The sequence below is a fragment of the Carya illinoinensis genome, chromosome 12 (assembly GCF_018687715.1).
Source record: "Carya illinoinensis cultivar Pawnee chromosome 12, C.illinoinensisPawnee_v1, whole genome shotgun sequence".
Classification (NCBI taxonomy): Eukaryota; Viridiplantae; Streptophyta; class Magnoliopsida; order Fagales; family Juglandaceae; genus Carya; species Carya illinoinensis.
This window is the reverse complement of record NC_056763.1, coordinates 19,561,924-19,581,352: the sequence shown is the minus strand read 5'-3', so window position 1 is coordinate 19,581,352 and position 19,429 is coordinate 19,561,924. Positions and strand designations below refer to the sequence as shown.

The window sequence follows — 19,429 nt, the reverse complement described above, 5'->3', positions numbered from 1 at the left end:
TGATGGAAGTTCCAACTTATACGCAACCTCACCAATTTTTGATAGAATTTTAAAGGGGTCGAAAAACTTGGGGCCGAGCTTGAGATTTTTTCGTCAATCCAGAGATAATTGGCGATATGGATGCAACTTGAGATATACAAATTCACCAATTTGGAAGTTTTTCTCTATATGTTTCGCATCATAAAAATTTTTCAACCTTCCTTGTGCCACCTTCAAATTATTTTTTGCTTCTCTAATAACCACATCTCTCTCAAGAAGGAATTTTTCAATTGATTCCACACGTGTAGTGCCGTGGACATAGGCGAGTAGAGTGGGGGCCTCCCGGCCATAAACAATCTTGAAGGGGGTCTTTTTTGTAGATGAATGGATGCTTGTATTATAGCAATATTCCAACCATGGAAGCCAAGCTGCCCACTCATTGGACTTATTGCTTGTGAATCACTGTAAATACATCTCGAAGGTCCTATTGATCACCTCAATTTGACCATACATTTTTGGATGATATGTCGAACTAAAATTGAATTTAATCCCATTTAAGAAATATAAATTCTTACAAAAAGAACTAGTAAACACTGGGTCACAATCGCATACAATGGATCTGGCATGCCATGAAGCTTGAACATGTGCTCAAGACATGTGTGAGCAATGGTGATGGCTGAATAAGAGTGTTTGATGGAAATGAAATGATTGTATTTGGACAAGCGATCCGCAGCCACAAAAATATTAGAGTTACCTCTAGAAGTTAGCAAGCCATCCACGAAATCCATGAATATGTCAATCCACACATCTTGGAACGGGAAGAGGACTCAAGAGGCCTGCGGGTTTCGCATGGTCCACCTTATTTTCTTGTCAAGTCTCACATTTGTTGATAAACTTCCTTACATGTCTTATCCCCTTCTAATAAAAGATTGATTTAACCCTATGGAGAGTTTTGTGGAGTCCTTTCATGCATGCTTGAATGGAATTTCTTAATTATAGGAATTATGAGATCCGAAGATGAGGAGGAGAAAGATGCGGCCTTTGAAAAAAATCATTCCTTCTTTGAATACCCACAGACCCAATGCCTCCCCTTGCTGAATTTTCTCTACAAGATCTTGTAGTTGAGAATTAGCCAAAATTTCGAATTTAATGGGATCCACCCAATTAGGAATAGGAGAGGATAAGGCATATGACTAGATTTCAAATTTCCTTGACAAGGCATCAGCTGCAAAATTTTCTTTCCCTTTCTTGTATTGAATTTGAAAATCAAATTCCAAAAGCTTAACTAACTATTTTTGTTATGCAGCAGTAGTTATGGTTTGATCCAAGAGATACTGCAAACTTTTTTGATCTATACGAACAAGGAATTTGGCACCCAAAAGATAAGGACGCCATTTTTTAGTAGCCTTGATCAATGCAAGCATTTCCTTTTCATACGTGGATAATGCTAGATTTTTTCCTTGTAGTGCTTGACTAAAAAATGCGATTGGTCGTTCCCCTTGCATGAGCACTGCTCCTAAGCCAACTCTGAAAGCATCACACTTCACAATAAATGATTGAGAAAATTCTAGTAGAGCGAGTACGAATCCAAATGTCATTGCCCTTTTTAACACTTCATATGCTTGCTCGGCGGCGAGACTCCATTTAAAAGAATCATTTCTGAGCATACTTGTCAAAGGTTGGGCGATCATTCCATTGTGGTGAATGAACTTCTGCTAGTAATCTATGAGACCCAAAAAATCTCGCAACCCCTTCAAGTTAGTTGGTTTGGGCCATGTCATCATGGAGGAAATTTTTTCCAAATCCATGGCTACCCACAATGAGAAATCAAGTGACCAAAGTAGCCTACTTCTTCTTGTCCAAATTGACATTTTTCACGCTCCACAAAAAACTTGTTAGCTTACAAAACATGTAGCACATGCCCATCATGTAATAAATGATTCTCCCAAGATTTGCTAAAAATCATAATATCGTCAAAAAATATCAAGACGAATTTATGAAGAAATTCCTTGAATACCTCATTCATGACGCTTTGGAAGGTTGCCGGTGTGTTAGTGAGGCCAAAGGAAAAATTCGTAGTGTCCTTGGTGTGTGAGAAAGGCTGTTTTCTCATCTCCCGGGTACATGCGAATTTGATGGTACCTTGACCTCAAATCAAGCTTTATAAAAAGTTGTGCACCATGCAATTCATCCAATAATTCGTCGATAATAGGTATTGGATATTTATCTTTGATGGTAATATCGTTGAGTGCCCGATAATCCACACAAAGCCTCCAAGAGCCGTCATGTTTTTTAACCAATAGCACGAAAGAGGAGTAGGGACTCATGCTAGGCCTTACCACACCGGATGAAAAAAGCCCCTTGACCATTTTTTCAATCTCATTTTTTTGGTAATGGGGATACTGATAAGGCTTGACTGAAATTGGATTGGCTCCCTTTTCCAATGAAATTTTGTGGTCTTGAGATTGCTGAGGTAGCAGGCCTTGTATCTCCTTAAACATATCTGAACATTGGTCCAAAATGGCCAATAATTTTGGATTTAAATTGCCTTCAGTAATCCCCTGCTTCTCTCCTAAATTTAGGGAGTTGAGTTGTTATAGATTAGCTCTTTTCCCCTCCTTAATTGCTCCCCAAAATCACGGCCACCTACTATTTTATTGCTAGTCCCTTGGCTCCATGAACCTCCACATCTCTTCCCTCCCAAACAAATCTCATCCATAACTCATTAAATTCCCAAATAATCAGACCCAATTTCTTGAGCCATTGAGTTCCGAAAATAGCATCACATCCCTCCACCTGTAGGAGGGAAAAATCCACTTGAAATTCTATTTTTTGAACCGAGATTGGTGTGCCTTCACAAATTCCTTCGCTCGTCATTTTATTTCCAACTGCCACTTGCACTGAAAATTCTTCTTTTTCGTGGAATTGAGTCCTAATTTTTCAGCCACTTTCAAATTCAAAAAATTATTTGTGCTCCCCAAATCAACCAATATTGTAACAATTGATTCTCTTATTTTTCCAAATAGACGCATAGTCTCTGGAGCTGAAGTTTTGAAATAGCATGAAAACTAATTTTAGGAATTTCCTCATGTTCTTCCCCTTCCACGTGCTCTTCTTCCAATGGCTCCTCCCAAGAAGGAAAAATCCCTTCTATTAAAAATAGTTTTTTTTTATAGCGGTATCTCGAAGAAAATTTCTCGTCGCAATTTAAACAAAGTCCGCGATTCCTCCTTTCTTGTAACTCTACATGACTCAATTTTTTAAAGATCGGATTTCGTGCTCGTGTTAATGAAGCCGAGGGCAAGGGAGGCAGCCCAACTATCATGAGGGCCTTCCTTGGTTCCCATAACCTCCCTTTCTTTGATCATGCATTCTTGACTCATACAGTCTTACAAGACCAATAGTCGCAAATTGTCCACTCGTAAACACTCCTTCAATCCACTCATAAAGCAGCCTACTTGTTTCTTCCTCCATCAGATTTCTCGCCCGATGCAACAAACGATCAAACTCCATTTGATAATCCTGAACACCATTTTGTTTAAGCTTCTTGAGATTGCCAAAAAAAAATTGGTATCACAAGTGTAAATCATATTTGAATATCTCCCAATTCTTGCCTTCCCTCCAATTTTTGAACCGGTGATACCACAATTGAACATCAATGATACCCTACCATAGGCAATTTTTCTTCATTCTCCATTTGTTGAAACTCAAAAAATTGCTCAACATGACAAATCCACCATGTTGGATCTTCCATGCCATCATAGCATGGAAAGTCTAACTTGGTAAGTTTTGGTATTGTAGAACCTCCACCCGCAAATCCACTTCCCTTTTCGCGGGAAGAAAAACTCTCATCTTTGTCATGTCCTCCACCCGGCCTTTCCTCCCTTTGTTTAGTTAACATGGCGTGTTCTCCATGTGTTTCATGAGACGCTTCTCACTAGCCTTCATTGCTTGTCGTAAGTCACATTGACCTGTAGTTAACGAGCCAAGTTCACCCTCCAAATGATCTAAGCGGTGGTCACACATGTTTGGCTTTGAGACCAAATTGTCACATTGCGTAGATGATCGAGTGACGAGTTTGTGAATTGGTAAAGCGCAAGGATAGTTCTTGCATAATTTACCTATGGTGATAATTCTATAGGATACTTCGAGAGATCCTAAGCCTCCTTAGTTGGCTTAATTCGAAAAAAACCACAACTCCAAATTAACACAAGGTTGAAAATAATACTAATGAGATAATATTCATTCTTAGCCTCAAGCTATATTTAAATAGCCAAACAACCATTACAACAGTAGCACATCTCTCAATTAAGGAAAGCAACAATTTAAAGAAAGCAACATATATGTAAATAATTTAGGCTAGAGTTATTGAAAAGGAAAGACAACAAATCAACAGAAATTAAATAAAGGCCAAATTCTCTAGATCATTTCTTCATGTGTTCCAATTTATTGAGTCCCTAACAGATTAAGAATTAGAGTTAATCTCAACTCATCTCATCTAATCATTACAAATTTCTCTAATTCTCACACAAAATATAATAAACAATTTAACTTTTTCAAATTTTAAAATAATAATAATATTAAAAAATAATATTCACATAATATTTTATTTAACTTTCATATCAACACATTATCCAAACCGCACTTTAGAGTGTGTGAAATTTGGATATTAAAAAAATGAAAGTGCGTGAAATTTCATCCATTTTAGACATAGGTAGGTGCTAGAAAACTCATTTGTCAATAATAAAGATGCAAGTCTGCTATACTTGTAGATCGATAAACATGCGCAAAGAATGGCCTCTGCCAAGAAAAAGAAGGCACGAAAAAGTTACAAAGAACCTAGAATTAACACATTGGGATTGTATAAAGATAGCTACAGTATTCTATAAACAAACCAGTCATACTTGATATCTTTCTTGTTGCAAGTTCTACGCTATCCGTTTAAAAAAGTAAAATTCAATTTTAAAAAAAAAAAAAAATTCATGTAAATCTTATATATACAGCTACTTTTTTTAAAATAAATACACGATACTTATACATTATAAAACTGCAAATATTATTTCTCTAAACAAAATCAATATTCCACGTGTGAGTGGGGGATTTTGATTGTCCCCTTGGATAGATTGGACGGGAGACCAATGCTCCTTGTCTTGAACGTCGTTTCTGCTGATTCTAGCGCTCGGGAAGCTTGGAAGGCCATCTCAGAATGGAGTTGGAGACATGTCATAGCCATCTGAGATATACGTACACAATTGGTCAATTGGGCATGGAAAATAATTTTGAACAATTTCATAGCAAATGAAATGAAAAGGTGACGAAAATTTGGGGGGGGGGGGGGGCCTAAGGGGATCAGCAAGAAAAGGAACAACTATAATACAACTACAACTTGTATTATAGTTGCAGGATTGCCATGATGTTTTTTCCTCAGTACTCGCAGTCAATTTGAGCCAAAACTTCATTAAGATTTCACGGCGGAATTGCATATGCATTGTCCAGAAAATGTACCAAACTCAACAGAAACAAATTCTTTAATCTTCATAATAGGTAACCCAAAATCATCATGGACCAATAAGAACATCTAAATAGTGATCTAAGAAAGAATTGGAATATAAGTGATAATGGTATTCAACAAATCTGCTGGACATTACAACACCAGCCAGCCTTTAGAAAGTGAAGAAATGATTTTTGCAGAGTCCATTTTCACAATATTCGATTTAGCATATTCCTTTATATTTTGCTATTTAGATAGTTTCAGAGACATCAATCTGAATATGATTAAGGACAAATTCTGAGCCTTTTATTGCTTACCATATAGCACTCTCTGTCTGTGTCTGACTCAACTACATGAAGAGCCCATATGCGAACCCATTCAAGCCCTTTAGAAACTTCAAGATTTCCTTCAACCAAGGAAGATGCTACGTAAGAAGGATGAAGTGCTACCAATATGCATGAGGCAGCAAAGAGAACAGCTCTTCTAACATATGCTTCCTTGTGATGGCTTACCTCCCTGCAAAATGTTAACACCATAGCTTCAGGGACAGATGAAAAAACATGCCTTCCCACCAATGGTTACACAAGTATTCTGATACATAAAAAAATTTAAAAAAAAAAAATGTGAACCTGCTATGAAATAATTACAATGAGCCACAATTCAATCTCCCAATTGTGACTTCTAAGTCACTTGTATAAACAGAAACACATATGCGTGCTCGAGCACCAGATCAAATAGACATTTCTACCCAGCCGTTAGTCATGTACCATCTCTTATGAAGTCATTCTCTAGGTTTGCATCGTATCATTAAGACATTGAACACTGGTTCTTAAGTTCAAGTACCTTGATCTTAACAAGTCTAGAAGAGGGGGAGCCAATGCAGATGCTTCTGGGTGCATGGCTGCACATTTCATACAAACACCAAGCATATAGATGAGTTTCCCAAGGACAACAAAATCCCTATCAAGCAAGTCAACACCATGCCTTTTCTTATCGAAGCCTTGCATGGCAGGAAGCATAAAGGCTGCTGCATACACAGGAAACTTATTATGGGACCATTCCATCTGGTTTTCTTGTACACTTGATGATCTTAGGCTCCATCGGCGTGTCTTCCCTCTCTTGATCTGACCTGATTTCGAGGGAAGTTCCCTCTCATAACGACTTGACCAGTTCAGCAAAGTTCCTGTTTCTGAGATCTCTTTCCAGGAAGTAGCTCCAGGAGGCCCTGAGCTACCGGGCAAGAACCATGGTTGACTCTCTGAAATGCTTGTTATGAGCGGCCCTGTCCGATGTTTAGGTTTCACAGTTTTAGCATTAGCAAGTTCCTGAGCTGCATCAGTCATGACATCAAGAATCATAATGCGCTGGCTGATATCTACATTTGGAGAATATAGTAGTTTGTTTAGAGTATCTAGAGATTCAAATGGACATGTGACAAGCAAGGCAACTAATGCTCTCTGCCTCTTGTCTTCGGCTGATTCTTCCTCCCCTTCAACAGCTAAGTCAGAGCAACGAACCTGCACAAGAGTTCTTACTAGATCACTAGCTACATGCCTAAGTTCATCAGGTGATGCACGCACAAGATTTTCAGCAACATCAAGAGCCCTCTCCACCTGCAATATAGAATAGGAGCAAATAACTATCAAGAAAACAACTTCAGCTTGTAAGTAATAGGTTGAACACCCAAGAAGAATGCACCAAATCTACTACTCTAGGTAACTGCTACCACTTGGTATTAACTCTATTAAAATCTCTTATAGGATGAGGGAGAAATCAGTGAGTGAGAAATTTTAACCGCTACCCCCCAAAAAAAACTGCAAATTGCAGAGGAATGTGGATCTATAGGAGACCACAACTGAATTTTAAAAAATTTACTCAGGAGAATCTTTTGAGAAAAAATGACTGATGAACTAAAATGTCTTACCCCATCAGCATCATCAGATTTCCGTAGTGCCCCAACTACATCAACCAACTGTGACAATTTTCTTTTAAGATCTGTGTCATCATCTAACAAGTCATATGGCTGTAAAGATGAGTCACTCGAGGATTCAGAATTCTCACTCGCATTATCATCATCTATATCAGAGACCGGTTCATGATTCAGTGTCACAGGATCAATGATCTCATCTGGATCAACAAACTTAAATTCCGATAACTTCTTGGTTTTACTCTTCACATTGTTGCTTATCCCTCTGTTGGCTGTATGGTTGAAGTCACTTTCTGGTGCCAAGATAGATGCTTTACTTTTCAGAACATCTTTTTCTGGGCAATCTGAAGCATCCAGATTTCCTTTGTCAGGGGTAGCCAACCCGAACTCCCAGTCAATAATGTCACCACTGCAGCTATCATCAAGGTATAGAGGATTTTTTGGGTCAATTACTTTAGAGAACACTAAAGCCACACTGCTAGCCATTTTGCGAACTAAATGATTAGGGCTCTCCAGCCTACCTGCCAGCAATAAAAACAACATGTAAGAGGAGGAACACCAGCCAATCACACTGCAGGGCACGCAAAGGATAGAATGAGGAACAAGCATATACAGCTAACTCCTTGAAGAATCAAGTGCATCACATCATTAGTCCCATCCAGTTCCTCTTTAGACATCTTCTCCAGGGAAAGGCCCACGGCTGCAGAAACATCTAAATTAAATTAAGGGGCAACAGAATTTGAAATCAATGTTCAACAAAAGATGAAGATTCCTGTAATGTGACAGGGTGTGTTACAGAACAATCAAATTGAATAAAGGTATGATAAATGTTCCTTCTAATTAATGTTCAAATTTAGAAGTCCTGTTACACAAATTTGTACCTACAGAAAAGTGAGAAAGTTTGAGTGAGAGGGACAAAGTAATGACAAAGGATACAAGTTTGTTGCTCCATTGAGGCTGATTGCACAAACTCCTTTTTAGACCAGACTGCTATCAGACGCTGCAAAGTGTCCACAAGACCACGTATACTATGACCTTTGGTTAGTGAATTAGCATCTGGTGGGCACTCTAGAACGGCAAATTGAAGGATCCATCGCAGGCAACAGATAGGAAATGTTTTCCAGAGTACAAATTTGTCAACAAACATGGACCTGAAAAAATAATATTAGATCTGGAGTCAGATAAACAAAAGAGTTTGTATTTTCAGAAACAATGCACCCATTCTATGAGAGAGAGAGAGAGAGAGAGAGAGAGAGTCACTATCTCATTTAAAGAAATAATGCATGAATGCTGTGTCTGTATGATGAGTTAATTCAGGATAGAACACTTACTGGAGAATTTTATAATATCCAAGCTTAAACACTAATTCATGAAATCAATGATATTTTAACACATTTCCCAATTGACTGGCATCCACTAGCATCCACCTATGTATGGCAACGTTTGAACACCTATATGTCATTGACTACAAAATATGCACAAAAAATTTCATGTTTTCACTGTTGTGTAACAAAAACATCGAAGTTACTTCAGTTATTAACACGCACTTGAAGTTTCTTTCATATAGAACCAAAACATAATTGCTCAATGTGCATATGTTGAATACACTAAAAACTAAATGACAAATAATATAAACCATGTAGCTGATGAACAAGTTTTTTAGGGTTACCCATGTGCCAACCCCAGTTTCAATTTTTTCTTTTCTATACATGCCGACTTCAGTTACCGAAATAAAAAACCCCTGCCTCCCTCACGTTAGGCAACATCATGCTGATGTGTACAAATAACATAATTGCAAACAAGCCACGTAGTCAAAGGACCAAATGGAGAAAAGGAAATAGATTCTTCCTATTATATCGAAAACACTCTTGACTCACAACACATTCTTTCACATCAAAATCAAAACAAGGAGGTAGCTTTCAATGGTGGGACTCTCAAATATACATTGGTCTAGATCACAGCATTACAAATCTAGAAAATAACAAAATGCTATTACTCCATACTGCAATGCAGTTACATTTCATGTGAAGAAGAAAAATCCAATTTTCACTCCTTTCACTCCTTTTAAATTCCTTTTTATTCTTTGTGGAACCTTACCAAAGTAGGAACCTTTGGACCGACACCTAGGAAGTAAGCCCCAGATACATGATTCAACCTGCAAGAATCATGTATCAGGTAATCCAAGGAACTCCTAATGTGAAGCGAAACCTAGAATGTTCAAGTCTACACCTCCTCCCAAACACACCCTTTGACTACTAGGCCAGATGAGTACTGTTTTCAAATTCTAGATATGAAAAATACACAGAGAATTGTTTTTTTTTTTTGGGCCGGGGGGGGGGGGGGGGGGGGGGGGGGGTGGGGTATACGCTCCGGTTGTACCAGCTCCACAGGACCAAATAAATTAGCTATGAAGAATGGTCAATGACCTCACTGATGTTTGATGTCTAATTGTTCGATGAAACAAAAGCCACAAAATCCAGTAAGCTTCAACGTCACTAGCATGTTCAGTTGCTAAATGATGCAGAAGCTGCTCAGAAATTCTTTCCACAGCATACACATCCTTGATAGCTTCAATCATCTTCAACCAAAACTGAGAACCAGGGTCTGCCTCAAATACATCAATAACAGCTGAATCAAAATCTGATGATAAAAGGCTCTGAACATGCCTGAGAATCCGCGGGGCTATTTCACTTAAAAGCACATCTGCAATAAAAAGAAAGTTGAAACTTTTGTTGTAAATTTAATCCTACCGGCTGAGCAAGATGGAATGGAAAATTATAGGAGAAGCTTAAACCCAAAAGCAAATCAACCAAAAAGAGAAATGTTTTTCAGAGTAGGACAGCCCCTTAGGGAAGCTAGTGTAATCAGTTAGTGAGACTAAGAGACAGTTACCAGCTGAGGATATCGATGGCATCACCTGTCGAGAGTAGAAACGTGTGATAGAAAACCAACAGACTTAACGGGTCCAAGCCTTTTCCAGCCGCATTTTATTATATAAAGTAGGGTAGTTTCTTCCATTAAAACAAGCAAAGTTCATAAAGACAGGCCTAATTATTTCCATAGATTGTCCTTAAATACACCCAACATCAAAACTTCTTCTAGTAACCACTTGTCCATGTGATTTAATCAGCTATACTTATGCTCCATTTGGATACGAAGGCTACATTTGGATAGTGAGGTGATCTCAGATGATCTGTGAATAGTAGGAAAAAGTAATGATAAAATATTGAATAGTAGTAAATAGTAATAAAAAGTAGTGAGAAGTAGGTGAAAAATAATGATAAAATATTGAATAGTAGTGACTCCACTACCCAAACACGATCTAAGGCTCCGTTTGGCTGCTAAAAGTATCTCAGATGATCTAAGTTTATCTGTGAATAGTAGTGAGTTAAGGTGTTTGAGTGGGTTTTGTGAGTACCATTGAGATGTGCTTGGATGTGTTTGGATATATGAAGTAAGTTGAGATATGTTTAACTTTTTATGGGAAGTTGAAAAAGTGGTGGGTCTCATCAATAATTGATTTGTTGTTGTAGTGATGGAATAATTATTTTATTTAGATGTTTCACTAATAAATAACAAATGTTATAAGGAAATTCTGCCAATGCATTTAAAAATTAATTTCCCACATTTTTTGTCTTCAGATTTATTTAATTCGAATTTTCCAAAAAATATTTCCAAAAATATTAAAAATATTTTCAATTATGAAGACAACATTCTCATTTAAAAATATTAAATTGAAATTTTTTACAAGGTTTTCTCAATTACCAATTTTCCATATCCCATACCCTTGGCCTGGACTCTCTCCCTTACCGATTTTTCCTCTCTTTTTTGTTTTTTGGTACGAAGCAGAACATGGGAACCTCCTATAAAACAAATAAAATACACCCAAGTCCCAACTGTTTTTGTTCCTCGTTTCCCTGTCCATGCTTCATTCTTTGTTGTTAATTTTGGTGTGGATCTGTGTGTTATTCACAAGATTGATGAACAGTGAGTTTAATAATTTTCAAGAGAGGATGACAGAATGGGAATAACTGCCTGGTGCTGTCGTTGAAGAACAGAGAAGGCATTGTGCGGAGGAGCTTCCAGATTTTGGGGAAGGGCATGAACATGTGACGGGAAAGAGAGGGGGTGGGATACCAAGAGAGAGAGAGGCTCTCCACTGCCATTGATGCATAGGAGACAGCACAGTGGGGAAGAGCATATAGAGGATTTGGGGAAGAAGGGATAGGGGTAGCAAATCGTGTTAATGGGTCGTATTCGTGTCGTATCAGGTAGTGTATATTATACAATATGGATCAATCTGAAGACGAACCGTTAAGCTAAACATGTCAAATTTCTAAACCCTAACACAACCCATTAAAAGAACGGATTGGCACGACACGATCCGTTATAAGTTAATTAAAAATATATCAATATAACACGACCCGTTTCAACCCGTTTATGTAAATTGATTGAATTGACCCAAATAATCCATTTAACCTGATAATTTCACATAAAAGTTAAAATTACAATATCTCCCAAAAATATAAAACTAACTATATAAGTCCAAAATTACAATCCAAACGATAAAGACACCAAAATTACAATCCAAATGAAGTGTGGGAGGCAGTCATGACTCGTGAGAATTGACTCAACTGAGAACTGAGAGAGAGTGAAGGTCTGAGAGAGAGAGTTAGGAAATATAAAATAGGGTTAGGGTATTTTTGTTTTTAGGTTAAAAAAGATATAATTGTAATTTTGAGTAAAAAATTTAATGGGTTACTAATGGGTTAAGCAAGTTGACCCGTTAGTGACCCGTTAATTAATTGTGTCTTAACGGGTCAACATGTTTTGACCCAAACCCGCTAATTTCGTGTCGTGTTCGTATTGGATTAACGGGTCATATCACATATTGCCATCCCTACGAAGGGGTTTGTGTGACCGGAAAGAGAGATAGGTTGGGTGCCAAGTAAATTTCATTTTCTCTTCCCACTTCCATTGGTCAGTGATTTGTCATGTCATAAACAATGACAAAGAAACATTTGAGATCACTTCAATTGGGCCAACTTGTGTGTATTTGGATGCTGAGAATAGTCTAATTTCCAAAAGTACCTCAGCTCACCTAAGATCACCTTAGCACCTAAACGGGCCCTAAGAGTATCTCACATGATCTCTAAATAGTAGTGAAATAGTTTGTGAAGTAGTCTAAGAATATCTTAGAACAGTTGTGTTTCCAAACAGACCCTAAACTAAGAATTCATCATAAGATAGGACTCAATTTAATCAGGTCTGAACAAACAAAATTTTTAGTTTACTGAAAAATTAAATAGTGAAACTTTTGCCATGATAATTAAAAGGGGTACTACTCAAGCAATGATCAAGGGAAAGTGCTAGTCACATTTGTGCTATCGCCCAAAAAAGAAAAGTCAATTTGAAGCTTCCGTAAAGTAAATTATAAAGTCCAGCTTAACCTAGTAAGTAGCCAATATGGGGCTTAGCACTCATGACTACCTTCAACACTTATCCACCACATTTGGGCTATTCGTATTCCCAAAGTGGGACTTGGCTGTTACACTCCATTATTTCTATTAGTGTCCAATCATGTGCACTGCAATATGTTGGAAACAGAAATCTTACTTCTCACTTGTATGCAAAAACCATTTGCAAAAGTCTCACATAGAGCACATTGCCATACATATGATAATATACCGACCATATAGGTATGCTTTCACTATCCTTATACCTTTTATCTTAAAGATATGTAGCATAGAATTTTGTTTCCAAATAACTAAACAATTTAAATAAAGCTATTAGAAAATGTCTTTAGTAGGATTAATCATCTCTCTCTCTTTCTTCCACCCTCCCCCCCCCCCCCCTCTTTCCCTTCTCTCTTCCCTCTTCACATCCCACCACTCATAACATTACAAGGTGCACCAGAGTCACTAAGAAACAAAAACATACTAACTGAATTTAATAAATAAAGAGCTATCAGTTCTAATGCCACCCTTTCTCAATTACACTAGTGTTCAAGGAGCCAATACTTTATTAGGGAAAAAAACTTACATGCATGCACGCACACACACACATACCCACCCACCCACCCACCCACTTGTGCAAACACACACACATGCTCACCCACAAGTGCATGCACACATTCACATGCACATCAAGACGCATGCACATGCATGCTCTGCTCATACACACAAACACACAGATATCATATTCTATCACTTAGAGATATTTAAGCTACCTGCAGATCCACGTCTACAAATGCGAGAAAACGTTTCCCCAACAAATTGTAAAGCATCATCCATGTCACTTTTATTGGAGAAATCTACTTTATCCAGTACTTTCTCATCCCTTTTTTCTGCTAGCGAAAGAAGTTGAATGGTAATCTGCTTGAAGAACAAACTATAGGATTCTTGTCAAGAATAAACAATAAGCTAAGGGCAGTGAGACAAAAATTGGTGCAATTTAATTATGGACACAAAATGGCTAATCTTTTCCAATATAAGACTAGTAGAAATAAGAAAGTAAATACAAAAAGATTCAAATATATTAGTAATTTAAAGTCTTGCGAAAGAACAAATGCATTCAAGTGCATAAATTACTAATACTTGAGCCCAAGAGATATCCAGCAAAAACGAAATAAGGATACTGTGAAGAAAGTGAAACTGGGGCTCTTAATCGTGCTTTGTCAGGAATGGATGCAACTATCTGTGCAAGCGTAGCTACAGATGGCTTAGTTCGTTCACTTATAGAATCCTCAGACTGGCAAAATTCTCTAGCCATCTGGAGTACCCCATCATTTTCCAGCAAGCAGTGTACAAGTAGTCTGTCATAGTCATGCAAAATGTTAACAGACTGACAATTAGTATGGTATAATGTCTCGCATGTTACAACACAAAAACTAGCTGAACGGATAATATGATCATTAGACAGCCCTTTTCTTTGAAAATTCTATTGCACTATTCCATGACTACATAAAATCCTAAAAGTTTGGTGCTTATATTGCTATCTTGGAACGCTATTGTATGGCATGCACATAAGTGATTAGTACCACTGACCATATCATGGATGTATCAGATGAAACAAGAGCATGTCCTCAAAACATAGAGAAATATGTGTATAAGCTAAATACGGGTGCTCTCCCCAGGGCACCAACTGGGAATCATAGGTCCTACAAAATTCCACTGGAACACACTTAACATACTAGATCTATATCAAGTTCTTATTATGACCATGATTCTTCATTTGCAAATGGATTGAAACTGGTAATAACAATAGATGCAGCGCTGAAACAGCATGATGTACAATTTTAAACTGCAGTTTTTTAAAGCCTTCTATGCATGGTGGAGACGGTAAATTTCCACAACCAACAAAACCTCAGGATTCTTCCACCAACTTCATATTGATTTGCAACAACCATGAAAAGTGAATTCTAATCAATTTTCTAATCAAGCATGGCAACCTGAACTGCAAAAGCTGTCTGTAAAAACAACAAAACTTTTTTTTGATAGTTAAACAACGAAATCTTAAGGAGGAAGATAACTGCAGTCTCAACAACTGTGAAATGTAAGCACGTATCCACCATATACCTTTCAGTATTTGAGAGGACATAATTAATATCATGGCCATCACTTGCATTCTTCTGTAGACAAGGAACCAAGGTCTGAACAACCTCACTGGAAAGTCCACTAACAAAGAAAACATCATAGACATGTACACGTGCTGAAATGGGGAAACAAGCTAGCCAATTGGAAGCAACATCTGCATGCAACAGCAATCCGTATAAAGAAATAAGGGGCATGCATCACAAGACTCCCAAGACAAGGAAAATACAGACCTAAATAGCAAAAAGAATGTCAAATCCTCATCAAGCACGAATGTAAAAGTCAAATACAATTTAATCCTAGAAAATAATAATAAGTTAGAATCTTGAGTTATAGAACCTTCTAGTTCATGATGATGATGGCATCCAAGGACTAGAGTAGCACAACTCTTTGCAACTTGTGAGTGTTTCTTTGCCCAATGCGGAACTTGTCTAAGTTCTAAAACTATCGGCTAGAATGGGAAGCCAGAAATGCCGGATATCAAATAGATACATCATGATTTCTCAGGAAATTTCCAATTATTCTTTTCCAGGACAATATAGATACATATAGATTATAGACCAATTAGTGGGCAGTGTGTATAAGATACTGTCAAAGGTTCTTGCTAATAGGATGAGCACGGTTATGGAGAAGATTATCTCTAAATCCCAAAATGCCTTTGTAAGGGGAGACAAATCTTAGATTCGGTTCTTATCACCAATGAATGCTTGGATAGTAGAATCAAGTCGGGAGTTCCATGTATTCTATGCAAACTAGATATGGAGAAGACATACGATCATGTCAATTGGGATTTTTTGATATATATGCTGAGTAGATGGGATTTTGGAGAAAGATGGAGGAAGTGGAAAAGGCATTGTGTGTCCACGGCTCGCTTCTTGGTCTTGGTAAATGGTGATCCCGTGGGCTTCTTTAATAGTTCGCGGGGATTATTACAAAGAGGTCCATTATCATCTCTCTTATTTGTATTAGTAATGGAGGTTCTAAGTAGAATGGTATCGGCAGCTAAAGGGGGAGGATTTTTTTCAGGCTTTTCAGTGGGAGATTCACACGACCCTACCATTATTTCTCACATTTTGTTTGCAGATGATACCTTTCTGTTATGTGAGGCAAATGCAAGACATATCCAATCTTTGAAGGTCATCTTACTTTGTTTTGAAGCTATTTCCGGGTTGAAAATTAATCTTGCCAAGACATAGAAAGTCGCAGTTGGTGATGTAAGCAAAATTAGAGGGTTGGCTAACATCTTGGGTTGTGTGGTTTCTTCATTGCCATTGAAGTACCTTGGGCTTCTGTTGGGGGCTTCTTTCAAAGCTAAGTCTATTTGGGAAGGGGTGCTGGAAAAATTGAGTGTAGGTTGGCCAGATGGAAAAGGTATTATTTATCAAAAGGGGGCCAGATCACTCTTATTAAGAATACTTTATACAATCTTCCCACATACTACTTATCCTTATTTCCCCTTCCCGCTAGCATTGCAAATAGAATAGAGAAACTTCAACGGGATTTTTTATGGAGTGGGATAGGAGATGAGTTTAAGTTTCATTTAGTGGGATGGGATAAGGTTTGTTCTCCTTTGAGAGATCGTGGTTTGGGAGTTCGGAATGTGAGGGCTTTCAATAAGGCATTACTAGCTAAATGGTTGTGACGTTATAACTATGAGAGGGGAACCTTATGGAAAGGGGTGATTGACTTGAAGTATGATAGTGAACAGGGGGGTTGGTGTTCTAAAGAGGGAAGGGGGTCATACGGAAAGGTTGGGGCTCTTTTGCTAGTAATACTCAGTTGTGCTTGTGGGAGCTTTGAAGGATGATTATCCCATATTTTTCAGTATTGCACGGGAAAAAGAAGCCATGGTCGCTGGTCTACGGTTAATTCATCAAGGTTCACAAGAGTGGAACATTAACCTTACTCAGGATGCACATGATTGGGAAATAAATATTCTGGTCGGTTTTATTGACTTGCTATATAACACTTCTATTGCTGCCACAACTGAAGATGTGATGATATGGAGACCCTCTAGGAAAGGGAAATTTTCGTTACGCTCTTTTTATGACTCTATTACCATGCAACAAAGGCACAATTTCCCTTGGAAGAACATTTGGAGGAGTAAAGCACCCACCAATGCCGCATTCTTTGTATGGACAGCAGTTTTAGGAAAGATTTTGACCATTGATAATCTTAGAAGACGTGGCCTTATAAGAATGGATTGGTGCTGTTTGTGCAGAAATAATGGTGAAACGGTGGATCATTTACTTTTACATTGTGAGTTTGTTAGAGATATCTAGAATTATTTTTTCAACAAGATGGGAATAGCATGGGTAATGTCAGGCAGGGAGATTGAACTATTAGCAAGCTGGAGAGGGAACACTGGGACACCACGGATCGCAACCGTATGGAAGATGGCTCCTATTTGTATTTTTTGGTATATTTAGAGTGAACGAAATGAAAGACATTTTGAGGATCATGAACATTCCTTGGAAGAGTTTCGGAATTTTTTCTAGAAGACTTTGTTTTTGTGGGCCATTGCTTTATATTTGAATGGTCTCAGCTTCCATGATTTCCTTGTAACTGTTTTTAGTTCCTAAATAGGTGTATGCATTTGTATACTTCTAGTGTAATTGGGTTATGCCTATCTTTATATCAAATGAAATAACTTATTACTTAAAAAAAAAAAAAAAAGGGGGAAAATCTTTTCCATATTCCAACAAAGGAATAAAAGCTAAATATCCCACTTTCCCCCATTATATATTTTGTGTAGCTAAATTTCTACTTTCATGGGCTTTATTATTTACAAAAAGTCGCTTATAAAAAATATATATGTTTGCACAAAGTCACTTATAAAAAAAAATATATGTTTGCACAAAGTCACAAAGTATATTGCATAGCCAAAGATAGGAAGACAACCACACTTGCTTCCTAATCATGATATAAGTACGAGTCAATATAAATGTGAGGCAAACACATTACCGAACAACAGAACCCGTGCCAATGTCGGATATGCAGCACCGCGGTAGAATGCCTGCCACCACTCCCACCTCTCCTCTTCTGGAGGAGCCTTGGCACTAAGGACCTGCACACATTACGAGGGCAAAATGTGAAGAATGGAAGTTTCAATAAAATGATTACAACCCAGAACTTCAAATTTCGATATCAAATTGCTCAGACCTGATCTCTATAGCGCTGGTCAATACTACCTGCAATTCCAGAAGATACATAAAAATTAGCCAACTTCGCATAATTCAACATTAAAGCAAAACTGAAATAAAATCCGTAAAAGATTAGCCCAGATTGCTATTAATCCATCCCAGTTCGTTATTCCGTTTACCACTGAAACAAACAGAGTTAATTTTGTCTGATAATATTTCCACGAAAATGTACCATCCTTCTACTGCAAATAGTCGAATTAGATACGGTTAAAGCGAGGAGAAGTTGAGGAGTTCAGGAAATTTCAGTTTGTTTGCCTGCAGGAATCTACGGAAAAATAAAATGAAGCTGTAAATGGATACGTGAGCGGTCGCGGTGACCTGACCTGAGAGAAGAGAGGAATAATCAAGAGGGAAGAGAAGGACAGCGAGGGAGTGAAGCGCGCAAATGACTTGGTCGACACGCTTGGCGCTCCTGACGGCAGATATGACTTCCCCGACTTTGTCGAGCACAGCAGCTTCGAGTTCTCTCCTTCTCTTTGAAGCGTCCTCCATTAACGATTCGTTTTTTCTTTTGCTGCTAGACGGCGATGAACGAGAGCTTCCAGAATCGAAATTTTATTAGCAAACGCAAACCGCAAACAGCAAACTATAAACGAAATTTTAGTTTTTATTTTTAAGCAAACAATTCATCAATAAAAATAAATAAGATAATTTGATTCCAACAAAAATATTATTATAACTAATATATAGTGTAAAATAAATAAAAGTGGTTCTACATTAACTTATAATTTTACTTATACGTATAAAACTCATTTTGTCAATTTTTTAATTAAAATTTTAAATTTTACAATTATCAACCTATCAAAAGTTGACAACTTTTTTATAAATTTTTTTGTACAATTAGCATTTTTCTTTTAAATAACAAAATAGATGTTTAAACCAAAAAATTGAAGATCCAGATGAGTCTTGGGAGATACGAGGAGTGACTAATCTTAAATGGTAATTTTAAACAATCCAATAAATGAATTTAAGAAATGTTATAGATATAAAAAATTATATAAAAGTAAACTTACAGTTTGACATTATTAACGTAATGTTTCGCATACCTTTAGGCCAAGTTCTAGCGATTTGGGTCTTCAATCTTGGGCCTGCATACAAATAAAAAACATAGAGTCAGAAGCTTTGGTGGAGATCGGCTAATGCCTAAGTTAATATCCTCTTAGTAGTTTATACTAATGAATAGAGAATTCAGAGAGAGTTTTTCATACCTATAGATTACCTTTTATATTAGATTTAC

The 19,429-nt window shown here is 37.4% G+C and overlaps 1 protein-coding gene across 1 annotated transcript; it reads right to left on the bottom strand.

Moving 5' to 3' along the window:
* Positions 1-4,807: 4,807 nt before the first annotated feature.
* Positions 4,808-18,773, bottom strand: LOC122289949 (telomere length regulation protein TEL2 homolog). The gene is made up of 13 exons (XM_043097403.1): positions 18,516-18,773; positions 18,152-18,180; positions 17,954-18,056; positions 14,975-15,146; positions 14,035-14,211; positions 13,627-13,787; positions 9,824-10,100; positions 8,334-8,548; positions 8,011-8,109; positions 7,395-7,918; positions 6,314-7,083; positions 5,788-5,986; positions 4,808-5,212 (listed from the first exon to the last, which is right to left on the bottom strand). The coding sequence occupies exons 1-13, from the start codon at positions 18,682-18,684 to the stop codon at positions 5,054-5,056; spliced, it is 3,054 nt and encodes a 1,017-aa protein (XP_042953337.1). The 5' UTR covers positions 18,685-18,773; the 3' UTR covers positions 4,808-5,053.
* Positions 18,774-19,429: the final 656 nt, after the last annotated feature.

Excerpts from the sequence above, each read along its gene's own strand:
- LOC122289949 (XM_043097403.1), bottom strand. The coding sequence starts at position 18,684 with ATGGAGGACGCTTCAAAGAGAAGGAGAGAACTCGAAGCTGCTGTGCTC. Across the intron at positions 18,057-18,151 it reads ACCAGCGCTATAGAGATCAG|GTCCTTAGTGCCAAGGCTCC; the intron begins GTCTGAGCAATT and ends TAATGTGTGCAG. Across the intron at positions 14,212-14,974 it reads GTCCTCTCAAATACTGAAAG|ACTACTTGTACACTGCTTGC; the intron begins GTATATGGTGGA and ends TGACTATGACAG.